An 18656-nucleotide genomic window follows, 5' to 3' on the forward strand; every position below is an offset into this window, starting at 1 on the left:
CACCTCGAATAATGATATATAACTTGGAGCTCTCTAAAAGGTTATGACCAACTTCCAGTTGTTACAGCTGGCATAAAGAACAGAAAGTAATGGTGCAAATTGCAGTCCCGACTATCTGGAGAGCACCAGGTTGCTTGTTCCTGACCTAATAAAAGGATAAGGCTTTAAATTCATCCACTTGTCTATCTAACTCAGTATTACCCATACTGGAATAGGAACTTTAATTAAATTTCAACAGGTTGACAGGCCTGTTTCAGAATTTAAAATATGGTTCTTATGTAATTCCCACCTAAAATGGAGACAAATCATGCTGTCAGTTTTTGTGATCATATGGAATTCTAAAGAACCTAAACAAATAAAACTAAGTGGCCACAGGCTGCCTATCTCTAACAGTAACTAACAATAACAAACACACTGTTTCTCTGGCTGGCTTTTACCCACAATTTAAACAGGAGTATCTCAGAAAAGTATAATCTTCCTTCACACATATTTCAGAAGAATATAATCTTCCTTCACAATTCCAATCCCTTTTTATAAGCATACCTTTAGCTGAAATACTCACTAAAATGGATCAGGGTTGAAACTGTAAAGGTTTAAAAGTTGTAGTTTGAGATCTTCTGTACTGGATCCAAAGAACCATTTTAGCAGCTTATCAAAACTCTGTATCCAACCTTGGTGTGGTCTACAGGGATGACAACTCTCCTAAATTCTCTACACAGTTCTACCAACATCTACTAGATATTGGACTAGAGAAAGCCTGTGCAGAATATGAAGGGACATCAACACTTGAGGAACTACAACATCAAAGCAACAATAATCCTTATCTCTTTCCACATACCTCCTCCATCTCAAAGGAGTCCTTCTGCTGCAGCATGAGGCTAGCAATCAATGGAATGGTTGGCGGAACAGGGGCCTCTTTATCAGCCATTTGAATTGCCCTGGCATCTTTATCTTCAGAACTGATTGATTCCAGAGTATCACCCGTGAGATTAGAAGAGTTCATAGCAGCAATCTTTTCATGAAATCCACCAGTATGTCCAAAAGAGTTATTTTTTTGCTGATCTTCATCAGAAATAGAATAACCTTGAGTTTCCTGTGGAACGCTAGGGCAAAGTTCTGAAGAATCCAGAGCTCCTAAGAGGCCGGACTGGTTGCAAGGTGCTTCTTCTTTTACTGTTGCCAACAAAGATGCTTTGAAGTGTTTTGGAGTTTTGACTTCATTTTTCACTTCTGGTTCTTCACTCCCATTTTCAGATTTGCCCTTCTCAGTGGATATACTACTGCCACTATCCCCTGCTTGAGGGTTCCCGTAGAGGTTGAGTTTAGACAGGGTCTTCATCAAACGATTCGCTGTGTTACTTCGTGTCAGAGGAGGTGGGCTGGATGCCTCTTTGCTGGAAGATGCTGAATTCATGCTCCCAATTTTCTGCAAGGGAGTGCCAGAAACTTGAGAGTACAAGGAAGAGAATGCATTAGCCACAGTAGTAAGCACTTCGATTTGACGAAAGCGACCTGGCAAAAAAGACAAAACCAAATGATAAAAAGAACAAAGGGCAGCACTGTAAAAGTGCAATATTGAAACAACAAATGAACTTGAAACTTGCAAAGTTAAAAACAAAAACACATCAGCACCAAAGCCAAGCTCGACTTCTGACTTCCAAAATGTTACTTGTAGTATTCCCTGAGGAAAAATAGATGGTCTTGAATTGTTTTGTCATGGGATCAGTCTTAAAAACACATCTGCCTTTTGAATCAGTCAAAGGAAAATATATTGTTTTGCTTTTATTGTTTTAATGTTCAATAGAGAGTTACTCTGTATCACCTCTGTAGTATATAAACCCAAGTAATTAATGCACAGCGAGTTGCATCATTGAGAAACTGTTCAGAGGGAGAAGCAGAGAAAATCGTGAGATTCCTTCCATCACTTTTCTACCAAATAAAAGCACCTGTCTCCTTACTGAACTGTCTTTGAAATGTGCTCCACTCCATCTCTGAACTTTTTCTCACATTCCAGTTCCAGAGGCTACATGTTACTCCCACTTCATTCTGCTGTCCACGGACAATTGTGAGTAGGATGGTACCAAAGGTTTAGAATTGATTCCATCATTCTCTAGAAAGAGAAGCTAAGGTTTGGGGTGAAACTTTTCCAAGCAACCCAGGCTGGAAAAGGCTGGTCAATTGCTCCTAATGTTTTGCTACAGTTATCTGCATACTCACTATCATTTGAGAGGCTGATTTTTCACATTGCAGAATGAAATTATAAAGGGATAGTTAGCTGCCTTGACAACATTCTTCTCCAAGTGACTAGGTTCAGATGGTTTAAAATTAGAAGGGCTTTACATTAGATCTATTTATTTCTAGTTTACCGATCTGAAAAAACAAGATTAATCAAGTAATATCATATTTTCCCTAGCCAACTTTTGAAATTAATTAGGAACATTCCATTTTTTTTATGCATTTATGTTTACTGAATGTGTATATTGCCCAATAAGAAAAACATACTTGTCAAAGCAAAATTAGGGTTTTCCACTTCCATCCGTTGCAGTTGTGCACTCAGAAACACTTTGATATCTATTCCCCTTGCAAAAGATGATGAATTAAAAAACCTTGATGGAATTTTAGAAGCAATATCTGGTTCATCACGTCCGAATCCAAGATTATAGAGAACCTCTTCAGGATCTTCCTCATAGAGTTCCAGTAGTTCAGACACACTAGATTAAAACAATAACACAATAATTCCACTATATAGTCTGCTTGTCTGGTTAAGTATAGAGGTGAAATCTGTAAGGCTGTTAAACTGAATACCTGGATTAAAAGATTAAGGCTGCAATGTTTAGATCTTAAAGGAGATGAAAGGAGATGACATTATGATTCTGTGATCTTACTTAAAATATATTTATAAATGTTGAAATATTTACTGTGCACTCTCCCATAATTATATTAATCTCAACACGACTTCTCAGCACACCTACAATAAGATTCACTGGGTTGGCTGGGGAATTCTGGGAGATGAAGTCTATAAGTCAAGTTACCAAGACTGGATACTCCTGAGCTATACTGTTAATTTAGTCTGGATAGTAATGAGCAGCAGAATTTGCCCAGAAGGATGCTTAAATCTATGTTTTCAATCAAAAATTATATACAGGGGCAGGCTGTCTTCTTACTGAGTTCAATCCTTGAAAGCAAAGCCCTACTCATATTATATAGCTCTGAGAAGACTTTGCTTGTTCATCCAGTCTTCGCTTTTATAACTGCATTGTTAGAAAACAGTAAGATGTGTTCTGTACTTCGACAGCAAACTCACTGCATCCTGCAAGATCTGGATTCTAAGGAAGGGGCAACCAACCAATCAACCGAAATGTTTTGCAAAACGTGTGGCACCTTGTCCTTTCCAGTTCTTTATTTCTTAAATACAAGGCAATGATAGCCTGAACTAGGTTAGGTCTGTCTACAAGTTGGAGATACACTACCAATCTCTTTTTAAAATACTTAACACTGACTGACCTGGGCTCATGCTGGTTTATTTTGTAAAAAGAGCCTGCAGAGCCTCAATAAGGAGCTTTTCTCTTTTAAAAGAATATAGGGCGTGGATTACGCTCCTAGCTTCCTGCACACTAACCTTAATCCAGCATTGTTGTAATAACAATATGAAAAATGGTGTGTAATATAATGTACTTTAAACTCCACTTGATTTGCTCCCAAATCGTGCCTGGAGATATAGTAGGTAATCTGCTCAAAATCTGTGCCTTCCTAAGCATGGGCAGCCAGAAAAATGCAGAATGAACCACACAGACCTGCTCTCTCCCTTACAGAAGATGAGGTCGTCTGCATGAACACATCAGCGTTGAGTTATTTTGGTAATAGGAGTGGTTTTCATTGTCATTTTCAAAATGTTTTCAATTTGAGGACTCCTTGGGCCTCTGAGTTTGGTTGTTTTCTTGCAGGCGTTTCATTAATCAAACTAGGTAGCTTCATCAATGCAGTGCTAGAACTAGCACTGATGATGTTACCTAGTTTGGCTAATGAAATGTCTGCAGGGAAACAATTAAACTCAGAGAGCACCAAGGACTCCTCATTTCAACCCCGAGCTACAAAAATTCTCCTTTATTATTTTCAATTTTCTAGTAGTCTCTCTTCCAAATATGAACCTTATGCTTTCTAGCTTTCTGAGGTCAGCTAAGATTAACCAGGTGCTACCATCAGCTGCAATAAGAATTTCTTCAAGTGGAATTGCTTCCAAATACATTTCATCTATAGTACTATAATCATAGTACAAAATTACACCAATGATCTATGAAAATTTTCATAGATTAAAAAACCGAACATCAAAAGTTACAACTGTCAGCAGTTTCTAGTCCAGCCTGCCATCCTGGCAAGAAAGGAAGACAGAAATCAAGGAGGAGAAGTTTAGCTCCTCTGCTTTGCCATGAGCCTATAGAAAACGAATTCAACAGGGAAATTAATGGATACTAAAACATCTGAGAACTAAACTCCACGAATTGTTCAGAGAATGCAAGATTTGCAGATTAGACTGGGAAATTAAAGAAACACCACCCCAAAGTAGCAATGGTAAACCACTTTAAAATGTTGCCAAGAAAACTATAGATATGTCTATGACATCACCTGGAATCAAGCTCAACTCAAAGGAGAAATTTGAAGAACACAATATGGAACTATTCCTATGGATCTCCTTTACTTTCTATGGAGTGTCGTCCCCTCCCCCCTTAAATTTCACTGGCAGCAAAAGAATTTTAAAACTCACGCAAATATAGAAGTCTATATGTAAGTTTCAGGAAGTAGTCAATCTTTAGGAAAGGCAGGGGTGGGATGCTACCAGTTCTGCCCAACTCTATAGAACCAGTAGCTCTGAAGAGCAGAACCGGTTCTGTGTCTGCTGCTGTTTGGCCCAGCTGCCCACCTGGGCTCTTACCTGTCCTTTATTTTCTGCTTTTTCAACCTCAGCTGCTTTGCACGGCACAGCTGAGGTTGAAAAAGCAGGAAAATAGAGGCTTTTCAAATGCTGTGTACCTGTGCGCAGTGCTTTTCAGCTGTTCAGGCGGCACAGCTTAAGGTTTTTTACATGCGCGCACAGCAAAACGTAGTCACCGAACCAATAGTAACACCGGTTGAATCCCACCCCTGAGGAAAGGAGTCTGTGTCTCTCACAGTTTTCATAACCCACATAACTGCCATGGTATATTTATTCTGGACTGGATAAACTGCATTTCTATCACCAGAATTCAAGAGATTGAACTCTTATCATTTGTCGATCCTATTAAATTTAAATGCAAAGCATATACAAATAAGACATAGGAACATGCATACTGCCATAACATGCAGTGTGCTGAAAGATTATGAAATTCCAATGGTGACCCTATTTAATGTATTTCAAAAAGAGATGTCATCAAGCTGCAGAAACGTGGAACTGTGACAAAAATGTATAAAATGTGATTTCTTTTTTTTCCAAAAGAAAAGCAGAGGTGGGATTTAAAAAATGCCCCTGGTTCTTCAATCCACCTTAATAATCCTTTACTTACCTAGAAACAGTTGCACTGCTTTTTCCTGAGCCAGTGGAATTCATACTTCTCCCCCTCTGATGAAATTGAAGCCTCTTGTCCTTTGCCAATATATTGCTGCTGACAACACAAAGGGAATTCGTAATTACAAGGGTAGAGAGCTTGCCTCTTCATTCAAGAATATCCCCAATATCCCACATTCTACTGCTCCGTTTTTTCTTAAATTCACTTTGGTTGCAATGCAGAACAGCAGCTTTTCACTGTGACTTCATGATCCCCTCCAAACCCCACAACTGTTTCTTTTGCTAAGAGCACCCCACCTAGTTCTATTTACCACATCCAGAGAACTGCATGGAAGTTCTGCTTTTTTAGCTCAGCACAGAATTTTAGTTTGAAAGAAATTGAATATACAAGCAATTTAACAGTGTCGCTTATTTCTTCAGCTGAAGAGTACAGCTTTTTCCTTCCAGATGTTTTGGACTGCTGCTTGCTAAAGCACAACAATGGGAAATGTTTGTGGACCTGATTAGTCACACGTTATTGGCTCGATGAAGAGCAGCGTTATAGAAGGCAAAAAAAACAAAACCCCAATGGAAGGTATGGTGGGGTTCAGATATGTAAGCAGAGCCAGAATTTTCCATTTTTGGGCAAGGAAGAGGGTTCAGGTGAGGAAAACCATCCTCCCCCTTTAATTCCATCAAGCTGATTTTAAACCAACACTACAGCTTCTTTTCAAAACATGGGACACTGCATTTAGATGTACAATTTGGGGAATTTGAGGGTCAACCCCAAAGGTTTCAAGACTATAAGTTACTCATCTTTGGCTGATAAGTAAATTGTGTACTGAGTTATAATCAGAATGACAGGTAAGTGTGCTTTATCCAAATCAAATGGGCTTTTCATATTTCTGTATAATTTGGAAACACGCCTTTTCTCTTGCCTCTTCTCAATGGTTGGAACTACAAGGAGTTTGTATTGAAACCTTCTGTAATGACAGTAATGCAATGGTGATGCAGTTACTAGACTCCATCACCATTCACCAGATCCTGGAGAGAAGTTTTACAAAGGTGTCACAATAGGCAGTAGAAGTTCCATTTATCAGTTTGGGATCTGCATTGTGGTTATGGGGGTAAAAAGTAGACCATCTCACTCAGAATTCAAGGCTAACAATGTAGCTGATGAGAAAAAAAGAAAAAAAAGCTCTTCACATCTGTGTCTCATCAGCTTATAGCCTTGATGACAATTGAAATGAATTATGCTCATATAGAAAGACCAACTTCATGTCAGACATTATTCCAAAACAAAAAAAGTATGATTTTTTTTACCAGATTTCCATTTGTTCAATGCTTTGATGCAGTTGATTAGCTGGAAAAAGGGAGAGGAAAAGAGAGAATGAATATAAATCTGTACATTACAAATTATAGAAACAAAAAGCTTTGGAATCGTTACTAAAAACTGCCAGCTTGGTATAATCATTAACAGAAATAACAAGCAATTCAATCACTTTTATTTTATAAATAGTATTTTACAGGCATGTGCTGGCAAATTGTTTTTTACAATGAACTGTTGGAGAAATCTCAATTGGCTGGATTCATGCAATATGTTGAGTCATAGACCATGGTTTACAAATCACCATGTAATTGTGGATAAATACTGTATGTGAACAAGAGGTGACCGACCCTCTTTCATTCTGAGCCTGAGAAAATGATCCACTAATAGAATTTCTAGAAAGTCTCTTGCATAAATATTTATTTGGCACAAGAGAATTCTCTTCATTCTTTTCACCACGTGTCCATAGGACACATCTATATTTTTCTCTGTCAAATGAAAGTATACCTCTTTATGTGTGCGGTTGTTCTTGATTAAGTTGCATCTCCCAATATTTATGTTTATATATGCTATTGGAAGCCCACGGCAGAATGGATACACTCAGTTCTGGATCATGGCATTTGGAGGAGGGGAAGAGAAGGAGAGCATTATAATGGAACAGCCATAGCATCTTTCTAGGCTGCTGCCCAAAGAGATTCAGTGGGATCTCTTTTTTTTCGCTGTACATTCCCCACTTGATCCAGCCCATTTGTCAACTCTCTTTCCTTTGCTGTCTTCTTTCCAAAGACCAAATCTGGCCCCATTCTGTTGAGTTGTCAGAGTTTCTCTGCTGATGGAGAGTTCCAAGCCTCTCTACCTCCCAACATTCTGTTGGGTTAAAAATAAGAGAATTGAGGTACAAGATTTCTGTTTTATGATTAACACAATCATAGCTTGATGATCTTGGCCTATATTTAAAATATATTACCTTAATTTCATCAGGACTCTACAATCAAAACTAGGAGCATCCTTTTGGTACTAAAAAGATTTGTTTATAAGCAAAAGCTGAATAATTAAAACACTTATTTTAAGTCAAGGAGAGATGCAAGAAAAGTGGCATACCTAGAAACATTTAGATTTATCATAGATATAATTTGATTTTAAAAATACTGCAAACACACAAAAAAGTGTTTGCCAATGATAGTAGTGAAACTGAAAAGTCTCTACTAGTACCAATTATTCCACTTTCCAGTGTCTGAAAAGCCGTAAACATTTAATCATATCCTGGCATCTAATTCTTGAAATCTTCCTCTGCGTTCCACATGATTAATCATGAACAGAAATCAAGTAAACTCAAACAATGAACCTTAATCCAAGTTTGTTGCGAGAAACCTAATGCCAATATACTCTGATTTGGTGTTTATAAATTCCATAAAATGTTTTTTAAACAATTCAGTAAATGTTAACATCTTCAAAATTCTTTTTGCCAGAATCTGATCCCATTACTGTGATGGTGTGAATTCAAATTAATACCAGACAGACCCAAAATAGAACCATTCTTAAATATTTCAGATAAACTAGCAGGCTGAGATGAGTCTCTTCAACGTGTAATATTCCAAAGCAGCCTTTCCCAAATTAATCCCACTTTGATATGCTGAGATTCCAACTCGCAGAATTCCCCATCCTATTTTTCTAGTTCCAAATATTATGGCTGAGGAATTTTCAGTCCCAATGCACGTGGAAGGCTGTTCTGGACCACACAAATACCTGATCCAACCGCTAATGCAAGTCAGCTAGCCAGAAACTTCCTGTCCACTCTTGCCACTGAAGGACAGAAAACAAGACACCATCTATTTTGCTCACTGCATTGTAGGGGACTTATATTATTGGTTAACAGCTATTAAAATTAAAAGCCTCATGCAACCATGGAAGTTGTCTTGGAGAGAAAAGTAAAAACAATGTTGTTTTCTCACAATCATGCTTTCTCATGCTTCCCTCTGTGCTGGCAAGGAAGTCAGAATGAGACTAGATTGGTGAATGGAGTTAGGAGCTGTTAGGCTTTGAAATAGCAATGTGTGGTTGGCTTTTGTTGTTCAGGCTTGTAATATCGAGCAACTCAGTCTCTCCAAGTAATGTTTTATTCTTCTATAGTAAGAAGTATCTATCCTATCTGCAATAATGGGCTGTTGCACAGAAACTAATAATGAGGATAACTGGACAAAATGTTTAGCTAAGTTATATCCTATAACTTATTATTACATAAAATCAGGTCATAGAAACCCAAATGAAGCATGGGGAATAAATGATTCAATATCCTGAATCTTGAAGGTTTGTGGTTTAAAACAAACAAATCCCTCAGCTGATGAAGAGCAAGCCCACATATTTTAATAAGATAACTGATCTGAAAACAAAATAATTATTTTTACAGCAATATACCCAACTCCGAGAACAATCTGCATAAAATTCTGGCTAATATAAAACAGAGGGGTGAAATTTCAAGAAAGTTGTAATGTCTCACTGAAACATAATTTGTCATAAGTATACTTGTCTCATTTAGAAAACTGAAAAAGATTTGCAGATATTTTACTGAAAGATTTCTGACATTTTTCTCAAAGATCTCTTCCTACATTTTTATAGTAACAAGTAAGCTCACGTGATTCAATCAGAAGAAAAATACATTGTTCAGATTTAGAAAAGCAGAGTAGTTTTATTTATTTTTTAAAAACATATGCTTTATGGCACACCCACCTTCTGCTCCCAGAGACAAATCATCTTCAAAACTTCCTCCATTCCTCACCAGCATGCCTAAAAGAGGTATCAGGTTGGCAAAATCAAAATCTATTTTTGTAGTTATTTTCCAGGAATACTGTCAATTGTAAATTAAACACTAAACATATATAGGTATGTCTATTTATTTGCATCTCATCTTTCCTTTATAGCGTTCCTTTCTCCACTTTTCTTTCCTTGTCACAATAGCCCTGTGAAATACTGACTTACCTAAATTATATTAAGATTCCATGGTTGAAAATGGGCTTAAAGATGGTCCTTGTTCTAATCCCAAACTTTAACCACCACATATACTCGCATATTGTACAAAATTGTAATGACGTTTACAGGTTTTTTGCAATCAAGGCCCAAACTGTTAGCAGTGGCAGTTTTGAACAAAAATGACAAATTTTATAAGACGTAAAGAAAATCTCCAGAGATATTGTCGAGCTAAAAAGAAGGGGAAAAAGAGCAATTTCCTATCTACAAATGTCACATAACTTAGTACTTCTGATTCACATGAAACATGGCACAAAGCTTTAATGTTTTGAAACTACTTACCAAAAGTTTCAAGCCTAAATATCTGGGAACAAACATTCCCTTTCATCCCTGGAAAATGAAATGAAAGAACTCCAGCTATTGCAAAGGCTTCTTCTCAGCTCTGTCACTACCTGCAGATTCTTGTCGTACTTTGAACTTTTGTATTCTGGTTTGTGCAGGTGGTAACTTTTCAGGTGTGGTGAGTTCAGTCAGAGCCAGTCAAGAAAGAGTGTATTGAAAGGCTGACCTACTTCACAATATCCTTCCAACAAGCATATCTACACAAGAGTCTCACTTAGCTTTAGCATGAGGGAGACATGAATACTGTAAGTACTTAAGTACATCCCATTCCTGTTTAGAAACAGTGCTGGGAGAGCAGGGACCCAAGATTCTCTTCACAGCATCCAAACATCTTTCAATCCAAACTGCATTTGGGAGAGTTATTATTCTTGTACTTTCTGTCTAATGAGCAAGAAAACAGAGAAGTCAGAAAGTGCCAAATATTTACCTTTTAATGCTGGGTTGCTCTGCTCATCCAAGGAAGCTCCCAATGGTGTTCTAAAACCACAAGAGATTAAAATATGCATGACTCCTTTAAAACTTGCTTCTTCATATCCTTCCTTAAAAAGCTGACTTTTTCACATCCGCCAACTCCTCTTCCTGAAATTGTGCGTGCACGCGCACATACAACTTACAAAGTCCACTCTGAGAAAACTGAGTCTCTATAGAGATACTCGTTGCAAAAGCCAATTAAGTCGTAACTACAAGAAGTGTACTCTGTTGGATCTCATTTCTAAATAAGTATGAGCAAGATTGCACAAGCTCTCAAGTGTAGGCTAGCACAGCAACATAAATGTGAAGAATTAGTCATGTTTTAAATGCCCTAATGATTCAGAGATAAAATACATTAATTGAAAATTCTTTCATATTTTAGAGTTTTTCTGCCGTGTTCCTATATCCAGTTTGGAAAGAGTGGACAAAATAAGCACACTTTAGATGTAAAATGGACCCACTCACCCACATAGCCCTACGTGGCCAAGATTTATCATTTTATTATATTCTGCCGTTCAATTTAGACTACAACGATAAACCACTGTAGTAAACAAGCATCCAGTGGAGCTTATTTCTAGAAACATACCAAATGGATCATAATGTTGTATTAATGAACCCTTTGTAGGCTTGCCAACAGCCAAAACTAAGAGCATGGAGTTTTTGAAAGTCACTAAAGCAGTAACACCGATGTGAACCCTGAAGGTATGATAATCTGCTTGTCTGTTTACCTTCTGCCCCAAACGGAGGCAAATGGACTTTATCTTGCCAAACAATGAAAGCAGGGGAGGAAACGTTGGAGCCCATTGGCCTAGAGAATCATGGGTTCTCCCTTCTCCCATGCCTTCAATATTTACAACAACAGTGAACCAAGTCACAAAGAGCCCCAGCAGAAGCTTTAACGAGGAAGCAGTTGGAAGGAAAGATGCCGATGCTATTTCACATCTTCCCCCTTTATTGCTACTCCCAAATCTATCATAGTGGCACCGTTGCTGCCAGCCCACTCTTCTTTTCATTAGCCAGGGAAGGCATATTTTCCCAGTGACTCCAGATGATCAAAGTCCCTTATAGAGCCTTGGGCCCACTTCTGTAAAAGGGAAGAAGCACCCATCCTTCTTCCTTCTCTCTGCCCCCCTCGTGTTGCAGAATGGAGATAGGAGCCCAGGACCTGAGCTCTTATACCACTGGAAGACCCAACTGAAAATTCATAATGCCCCAAAAACTCTATCCATATGTTGGTTTTTGTGTTACAAAACAATGTATATTGGCAGGAACAAATACAACAGCTGTGTGCCATTTGTTCTCTTGTGGCAGCTTTTAAAGAAGAGGCCTTATTTCCAGGTCAACAATTGATAACTCTAGGACTTCAACAGCATTGCCAGCTAAGGAAAACAGAAAACCAGCTTAGCCAGGCCCGCTCTAATCCCATCAACAGATGCCTGCTGCACAGAATTTAGCAGGTGGGTCTGTTTACCTCTGTGCTGTGAAAAGTTTCACCTGCTGGTATGGAGAAATCAAGTGAAAGTGTTCACAGAACACAGGCAAACAAGGCCAGCCCTCACCACCTGCACACTAAACTGGATAAAGACAAGAATCAGTTGGCAATTCAGCTCTCCAATTAAAAAGAAGGACCCACAGAATCATCTTGGATTTGTTTTTACATGCATACATACTAAATCCTTTGGTATAGCGCATCATATAGATAAAAAAAATTGAAGTAAAATAATCTTTAATTACCATGGTAATTAAATTGCACAATTTACTATACACTTTAGTAGATTATTTAGACTGCAATTTTACACGTTTATCTAGAAGGAAACCCTTGAATAAGCACATAAAACTGCCACCATAGAGCTGCTTGCTTATTTTATCCAAAAATCATAACAGCCATTTTGTGCAATTATTTCTAAGGTCATACAACTAAATTGGTCAGGCAGTTGACAGTTGACTTTCCTTGCAAAAGTCATTCAGGAAAAGAGAAGCATGGGGGAGAAACCATAAATTGCTTTCCTAATGTTGCTTCATTAACTGTTACAAATAAAAATGGTGTGGCATGGAAACAGCTTCCCAGATTTCAACTGCACTCATTTTGAGTTTTGCCAAGTGTCGGATATAATAGATATAGTGATCATAAAAAAGTAATACATTTGTTAGGCTTCCGGTTTTGAACTTCCCCGAAGACGGACCGCTGACTGTGACGATACGCGGCTTTAGTCCAGGCTTTGGTGTCGGAGAGCCCCGATCGATCCAGATTTGGGGCAGAAGCCGCCTCATAGGGGCGGCAGAGGAAGGGGAGACCGTCAGCTGGGTAGAGGGGAGTCTCACACACACACACACCCCGCTTGGCAATTACTCCCTCCCGAAGACACCTGAAGTGGTGGTCTAAAATGGCCACCCTGAAGGGGAAGATTAAGCTGGAATAAGATTACGCAGGAAAGAGAAAGAAACAAACAGGAGGAGGAACGGGATGATATAATTAAATGGAAGGGACCCCCAGGATTAACATTTCAAAGAATTTTTAAGAAAGGATTTAAAGCAGCGAAGAGAAAGAGAGAAAAAAAGGTGTGAATTGCTTTTGATAGCGATGGGGCTTTGAACCGAGAAAGGTAGAAGCTGGAAGAAGGAATCATCTAATCAATTTGGATAAGTATATTCTGATTCTATATAGACACTAATAAAGCTGAACTATAGATTGTTAAAAAGAAAATTTAATACCAATTGGATTTGATCTTTTTGTTTGGAAGACTGTGGTTTAAAAAGCCCTGAATAATTGGGGGGGGAAAGTAGGGGTGAAGATCTGTTATAACAAAGAATGCCATCTAATTTAAACCTAACTTGTTCTTCTTTAAAAAGACTGTTTCTTAAAAACTGTAAGGAAAATTGATACAATAAAACAAGAACTTTGAAAAATTGAAACATTGAAACAAAGAAAGAAACAGGAAGATTCTGCTCTTGGAGTGATTGTTGATTCTGGCATGGATTTGGCATTGGATTAGCGGAGGACTAAAACTTGAGAGGAAGAAAATAAAAGCTGACTGTTGGAAATTAATTTCAAAGACACTATTTGGATTAAATTGCTAACTAGAAAGTTGTAAAATGGCGATATCGCTTCTGGCATTAAAAATGGAACTTAGAAGCATGGAAGAAATATTACAAGAGCGAGGTGAATAATTGGGCTTTGCTTTAAAATTTATGGAACATGTGATTGCAGAGTATGAACAACAAAGACAAAAGACAGAAGAGGAGGTGGAGCAAATCATAGAATGGGCCAACTTTAATTATCATCGAGAACAAAGAATTCCGGATAGAAAGAGGAAAAGAGTTGGAAATAAATATAGGAGTTTTAAGAAGTTAAATAAAGAGGGGAATATCCAGAAAATTAAAAAAGGGAAAAAGAATCAGCAGAAATCTGAAGGGTGGAAGGAAGCTATAAATAGAGAAGAGATAAAAATTGGAGTGAAAGAATAAAGGGGAAAATACAAGGGGAAAGAAGGATAAGAAACAGGATTTGGGAACAAAGAAACATGGGAATTGTAAAAAAAAATGGGATTTTTTTTTAAATTAGACATAGAGATAATGGTTGATTAATATTTAGAGAGAGGATTCTGCAAGGTGCTGTGGGTATAAATAAATTTATAGTTATGAAATAGAGACATATAGATTGATAAGATGGAAAACACAACTGCTATTTCTTGATAATGGAATCTAATACTCTTTTCCTTTATGGATAGAGATAATTGTAACAAATGACGGAATATGTTTATCAAATATATTGAAATATTTCTAGGAGTGGAATGCAGGCTTTTTTGTCTAAATATGAATGGAATAATTAATGGAATACGTGTATTAAATATATTGAAATAAATGAAACGATATAGGAGGAGAGCTGAAATGGAATTAACATCAGGGTTTAGGATTAAATGAGTAGATTAATATGTCCTTTTTTGAAATTGCAAATAAATCTTATGAAATTAAAAAGGGGAAAAAACATGCAGAATCTGATTTATATAGGCTATGTAGTTTTAAAGGGATTATTAATTTTAATGTTTTAGGTAATAAAATGTCAAGCGTTTAATGGGATTTAAAAGGGGAGATAATTAATGAATAGGTAACTTAGACGTGGCGCACTTAAACTAATATTTTAGGGGAAAACCAATTTATAGAAGAAGTGTTTTTAATCAGAATTTAAGATGAAATATACAAATGTAATAGTTAAAAGTAGTAAAGTATAATAATTATGAAGCTAACATAAGTGAATTAAATAATGAGATAAGCATTTGGAATCATAATAAAATAGAAAATGTATAAAAGCATTGTTAAGATAAGAAATTGAATACAAAAATTGAATATGCAACTATGGTCCTATTTGTATGTATATGTGAAACCTGTAATCATGCTGTTCACTAAAAAGAGATGTTAAAATACGAAAACTGAATAAAACTTGTTTTTAAAAAAGTAATACATTTGTTGATACATGTATGTACAATAGGTCGTTATTTTTATTCTTTATATGTATTTCACTAAAGTAAGAGGAATGCATGTCACTGTGATCTTTCTTTTAAGAAGCGACTGGATGTTTAATTCTATGCCTAACTTAATGCCAAAGGTTTCTAGTTTCAATTATTACTTAAAGGTAGCCTTATGGCTAAGCAATCCAATGCTTTTTTAAAATGTCTCTCATCCATCCCTTATTCACTGCTCTGCATAATATTCAGCTTGCTGGGTTTTGTGAATTGAAAAGTTTCTTGCTACTCTGCATCACATACTTCAAAATCATGTGCTAAAGATTTGTTGTCTTCTTCAGGCCCAACATGGACAATTTTGGTTTTCAGACTGCTCTTTGTTTTCAGCTTATTTCTGATTCATACATAACCTTTACTTGTAGCTGAAGTAAAATGGTCACTGACAAATCAAATCAAATCAAATCCCTTACTGGAGGCCAGTGATCCAGACTAAGTAAAAATAAATAAAACCAAGAGAGTAGAAGTACAAAATAGAGCATACAAGATAAAAAAATACACAAAAATGCTTGCACTATTTTGCTATCAGTAAAATGCACGTTTTACAAGCTGCAAAACAAACTTTGCAACTGCAAGAGTTATTAATACATTTTATATATTGTTCAATCTATCCCAGAAATGGAGTTAGAAGAGTTCAGAGTTCTTTGTATATGTGAAATTGCAATATAATAGAATATTAATTCATGTTTCAATATTACTATCTTCACAAGGGCAGAACCTTTCTATAAATGGAATTTTACAACAAATCTTTTATTGCCCTCTGTTTCAATGCTTTATTGATCTACATAGCATACCAATCAAAGAGAATATTATTTCAGAATAGTAGCATTCTCCAGAAATAAAACAATCATGTGTCAGCTGTCCATTACAGCTGAAATTTTGACCTGACTTCCAGTTTGTCTAATATTCTTCTAAAAGTGCAGGAGAACTTTGGCCTACAATTTTTATCACCTCTGGCTAATGGCCTCACAGATGGGAGTTGAGATCCAGCAACATTTAGAAGCCAGTAGGTCCCATGTCTGCAGATTAGGGGCTCTAAGTATTGATGAACAGTATCAAAGTTGCAATAAATGAGAACTTTTCTTAAGACACGAGAAAATTAAAACTCATGTTAACTTTAGCATAAATTTAAAAACTCAGAGTTCATATTTAAAAGTAAGACCCTGAGCAGAATCTCTTACTGTATTTGGGTAACCTCTGTAGGCTTTCTGCCAGCTGTCATGTCCTCAGAGTCCTTAAAGATGCTATCATCCCATACTAATTACTGGGCTGAGTGAAGTTAGAATAGTAACAAAGCAGCACAAGTCAATATTATACTACTAGTCATACAGGGAAGGCATGCAATATGAAAAGGATTACCCAAAGTTTGTTTCTCCTCTCAATTAGGATAGGAAGCTGTTGTACTTTTTGCCGTTGTTCATTCACTGCATCGCACAGGGTTACGCAATCTACTGCCTCTGCAATATTATTGAACCTGTTCCAATATCTTCAATCAGCACAGCCAATAATTTGGCATGTGAAAATTGTGGTTGCAAGACCACCAGTTGTCTACTCTCCACTCAGGTGTGAAAACATTTATGTTCTAAATTAGATTAAAACCTGAGAAGCAGAACAAGAAGAATTTGCTGACTGGGATTAAGTTATTCATGAAGTTAGGTTCCTGTGAAATCAGTGGTATTTCAATGCAACGAATTCAGCTACTAGGTATTTTAGTAACCTATTTAGTAAGAAAATAGCTAGTCTACTGTATCTTTGTAGTCTTTCCTGAATCTTTTTGCTCATCCCATTTCCAAAGCCAAATGCCATTACAAAACTTGGTGTCAGTTGCCTTATTTGTATCTCCAGAACAGAACAGAGTTGTCTCACTCTTCAAGGGGACATCGACTGCAATCACTAAAGCAACTGCAATAGTGTTTTAAACCCATCCCCTCCTTTTGAATGTGGACAGAGAATATCAAACCACCAAGGCACTTTAGCTAGAGTGTCCAAACCCTGAAAATTGCTATCCAATGAAACTCTTGAGCTTTTGTATGTCAATGAAAGAAGACTCAGTGGAGGGAAAAAAAAGAAAGGATTTTTATTAAAAGGTTTTTAAGCAACAGCCTTTCCAACCCAGAATTTAAACAAAGGCACTCACTGTTTACACCATTGGCTGTTAATGGTTCTTTTAAAATTCTTCCGATTCTCTTTCCTTAATGGTCACTCCAGAGTTTCTCCAGATCCTTCCTAGGCAGTTGCCAATGATACATGGTGTTGGCTGGTAGCAAAATGGTATGTGAAGTTGACATTCTCTCCCAGAAGCAAACCTTTCACCTCTAGAGCCGATTAACAGCTACCAGCAAAACCACTCTGTCAAACAGCCTCCGTGTATTTCCTATACACAGGGGGGCCCTGTAATTTATCCCACTACAATGAAAGCAGTGAGAGAGAGAGAGAGAAAGAATGTGTTTTTGAACACAGGCAATTTATGTGCATAAAAAGCCTTCAGAGGGTCCAGCTGGACAAGTGGAATATTTAAAAATTACTTCACAGCAGTTACTTGAGTCAGCTGAGCCCCTTTGCAGTGAATTATTTGGCTGAAAAGGAAGGCCAGTTCTGGAGGAGAAAAAATCTTGGTTATTTTGCACTTGGTTAAAATAACTTGTTCTACAGATGGGGAGGAGGATGGGAGATCTTTCCTTTGCATCTTGTTAAGCAGACACTCAGAAGTGGAAGGCAGAATAGAGAAAGATGATTATTTTAAAACTGGAAGCACAGACTGAACTGGGAAACTAAAATGTCTTCACATAGCTGCAGAACCCATTTCATGTTTGATTGTAATGCTCTAGCACAGGAGTATCAAACTCAGGGCCCAGGGTGTGGATCTGGCCCACAGAGCTGCCCTGGAAAGAGTGAAGGACTGGCCCACAGCGCCTCTGCCAGCAAAAATGGAAAAGGTTGCTGTGTATGACACAGTGATATTGTGAATCAGTGCTAATAGGATACTGTATCCAATAACTATGGGGCTATGGGGCATTTGATCTTTTTTTTTCAAAGTAACCAAACATGAATGGCAGCAAAGTTCCACTTTGTATTTGTAGCAAAGGCACTCTTTAATGGAAAACAAATAAACAAAAAAACCCTGTCCAATCTGCTGTATATTAGAACAGTTACACAACAACTGCTTTATTTTAATTGGCCTGCAAAGAAAACCAAAGCTCTGCGATGCAAGAAAAGTCCAGTTTGGCCTGTTTGCAGCCAAATACCTGTCTAAGGCAGCCAGGAGAGTACTTCTTAAATCCATATGTTTCCAAGATCAATGATAGCAGTTCCAAGAGAACCCACAAATGTATTAATCCTGGATTTTTCAAATTCCATGGACCCCTTAACATTTTGTAAGAATTTCATGGGGTTCTATGAGATAGTAAAGCCAGATTTACTAGCCGGATATTAAAGGTTAAAAAAAAAACACCTTCAA

The 18656-nt window shown here is 37.2% G+C and overlaps 1 protein-coding gene across 9 annotated transcripts in view; it reads right to left on the bottom strand.

Moving 5' to 3' along the window:
* Positions 1-18656, bottom strand: part of ITPRID2 (ITPR interacting domain containing 2) — a 66501-nt gene that overhangs the window by 35281 nt on the left and 12564 nt on the right. For 5 of the 9 annotated variants that reach the window (XM_026696953.2, XM_026696957.2, XM_087919858.1 and 2 more), the window contains 6 exons: positions 10639-10688; positions 9573-9629; positions 6842-6881; positions 5538-5636; positions 2503-2711; positions 839-1512 (listed from right to left, as the gene is read on the bottom strand). In XM_026696953.2, coding sequence (XP_026552738.2) covers positions 839-1512; positions 2503-2711; positions 5538-5636; positions 6842-6881; positions 9573-9629; positions 10639-10688 — 1129 coding nt within the window. The remainder of the gene's footprint in view (positions 1-838; positions 1513-2502; positions 2712-5537; positions 5637-6841; positions 6882-9572; positions 9630-10638; positions 10689-18656) is intronic. The other 4 variants (XM_026696955.2, XM_087919857.1, XM_087919860.1 and 1 more) reach the window with 1 other exon arrangement.

Source organism: Pseudonaja textilis, chromosome 1 (genome assembly GCF_049901715.1).
Source record: "Pseudonaja textilis isolate UNSWEBS1 chromosome 1, rPseTex1.2, whole genome shotgun sequence".
NCBI lineage: Eukaryota > Metazoa > Chordata > Lepidosauria > Squamata > Elapidae > Pseudonaja > Pseudonaja textilis.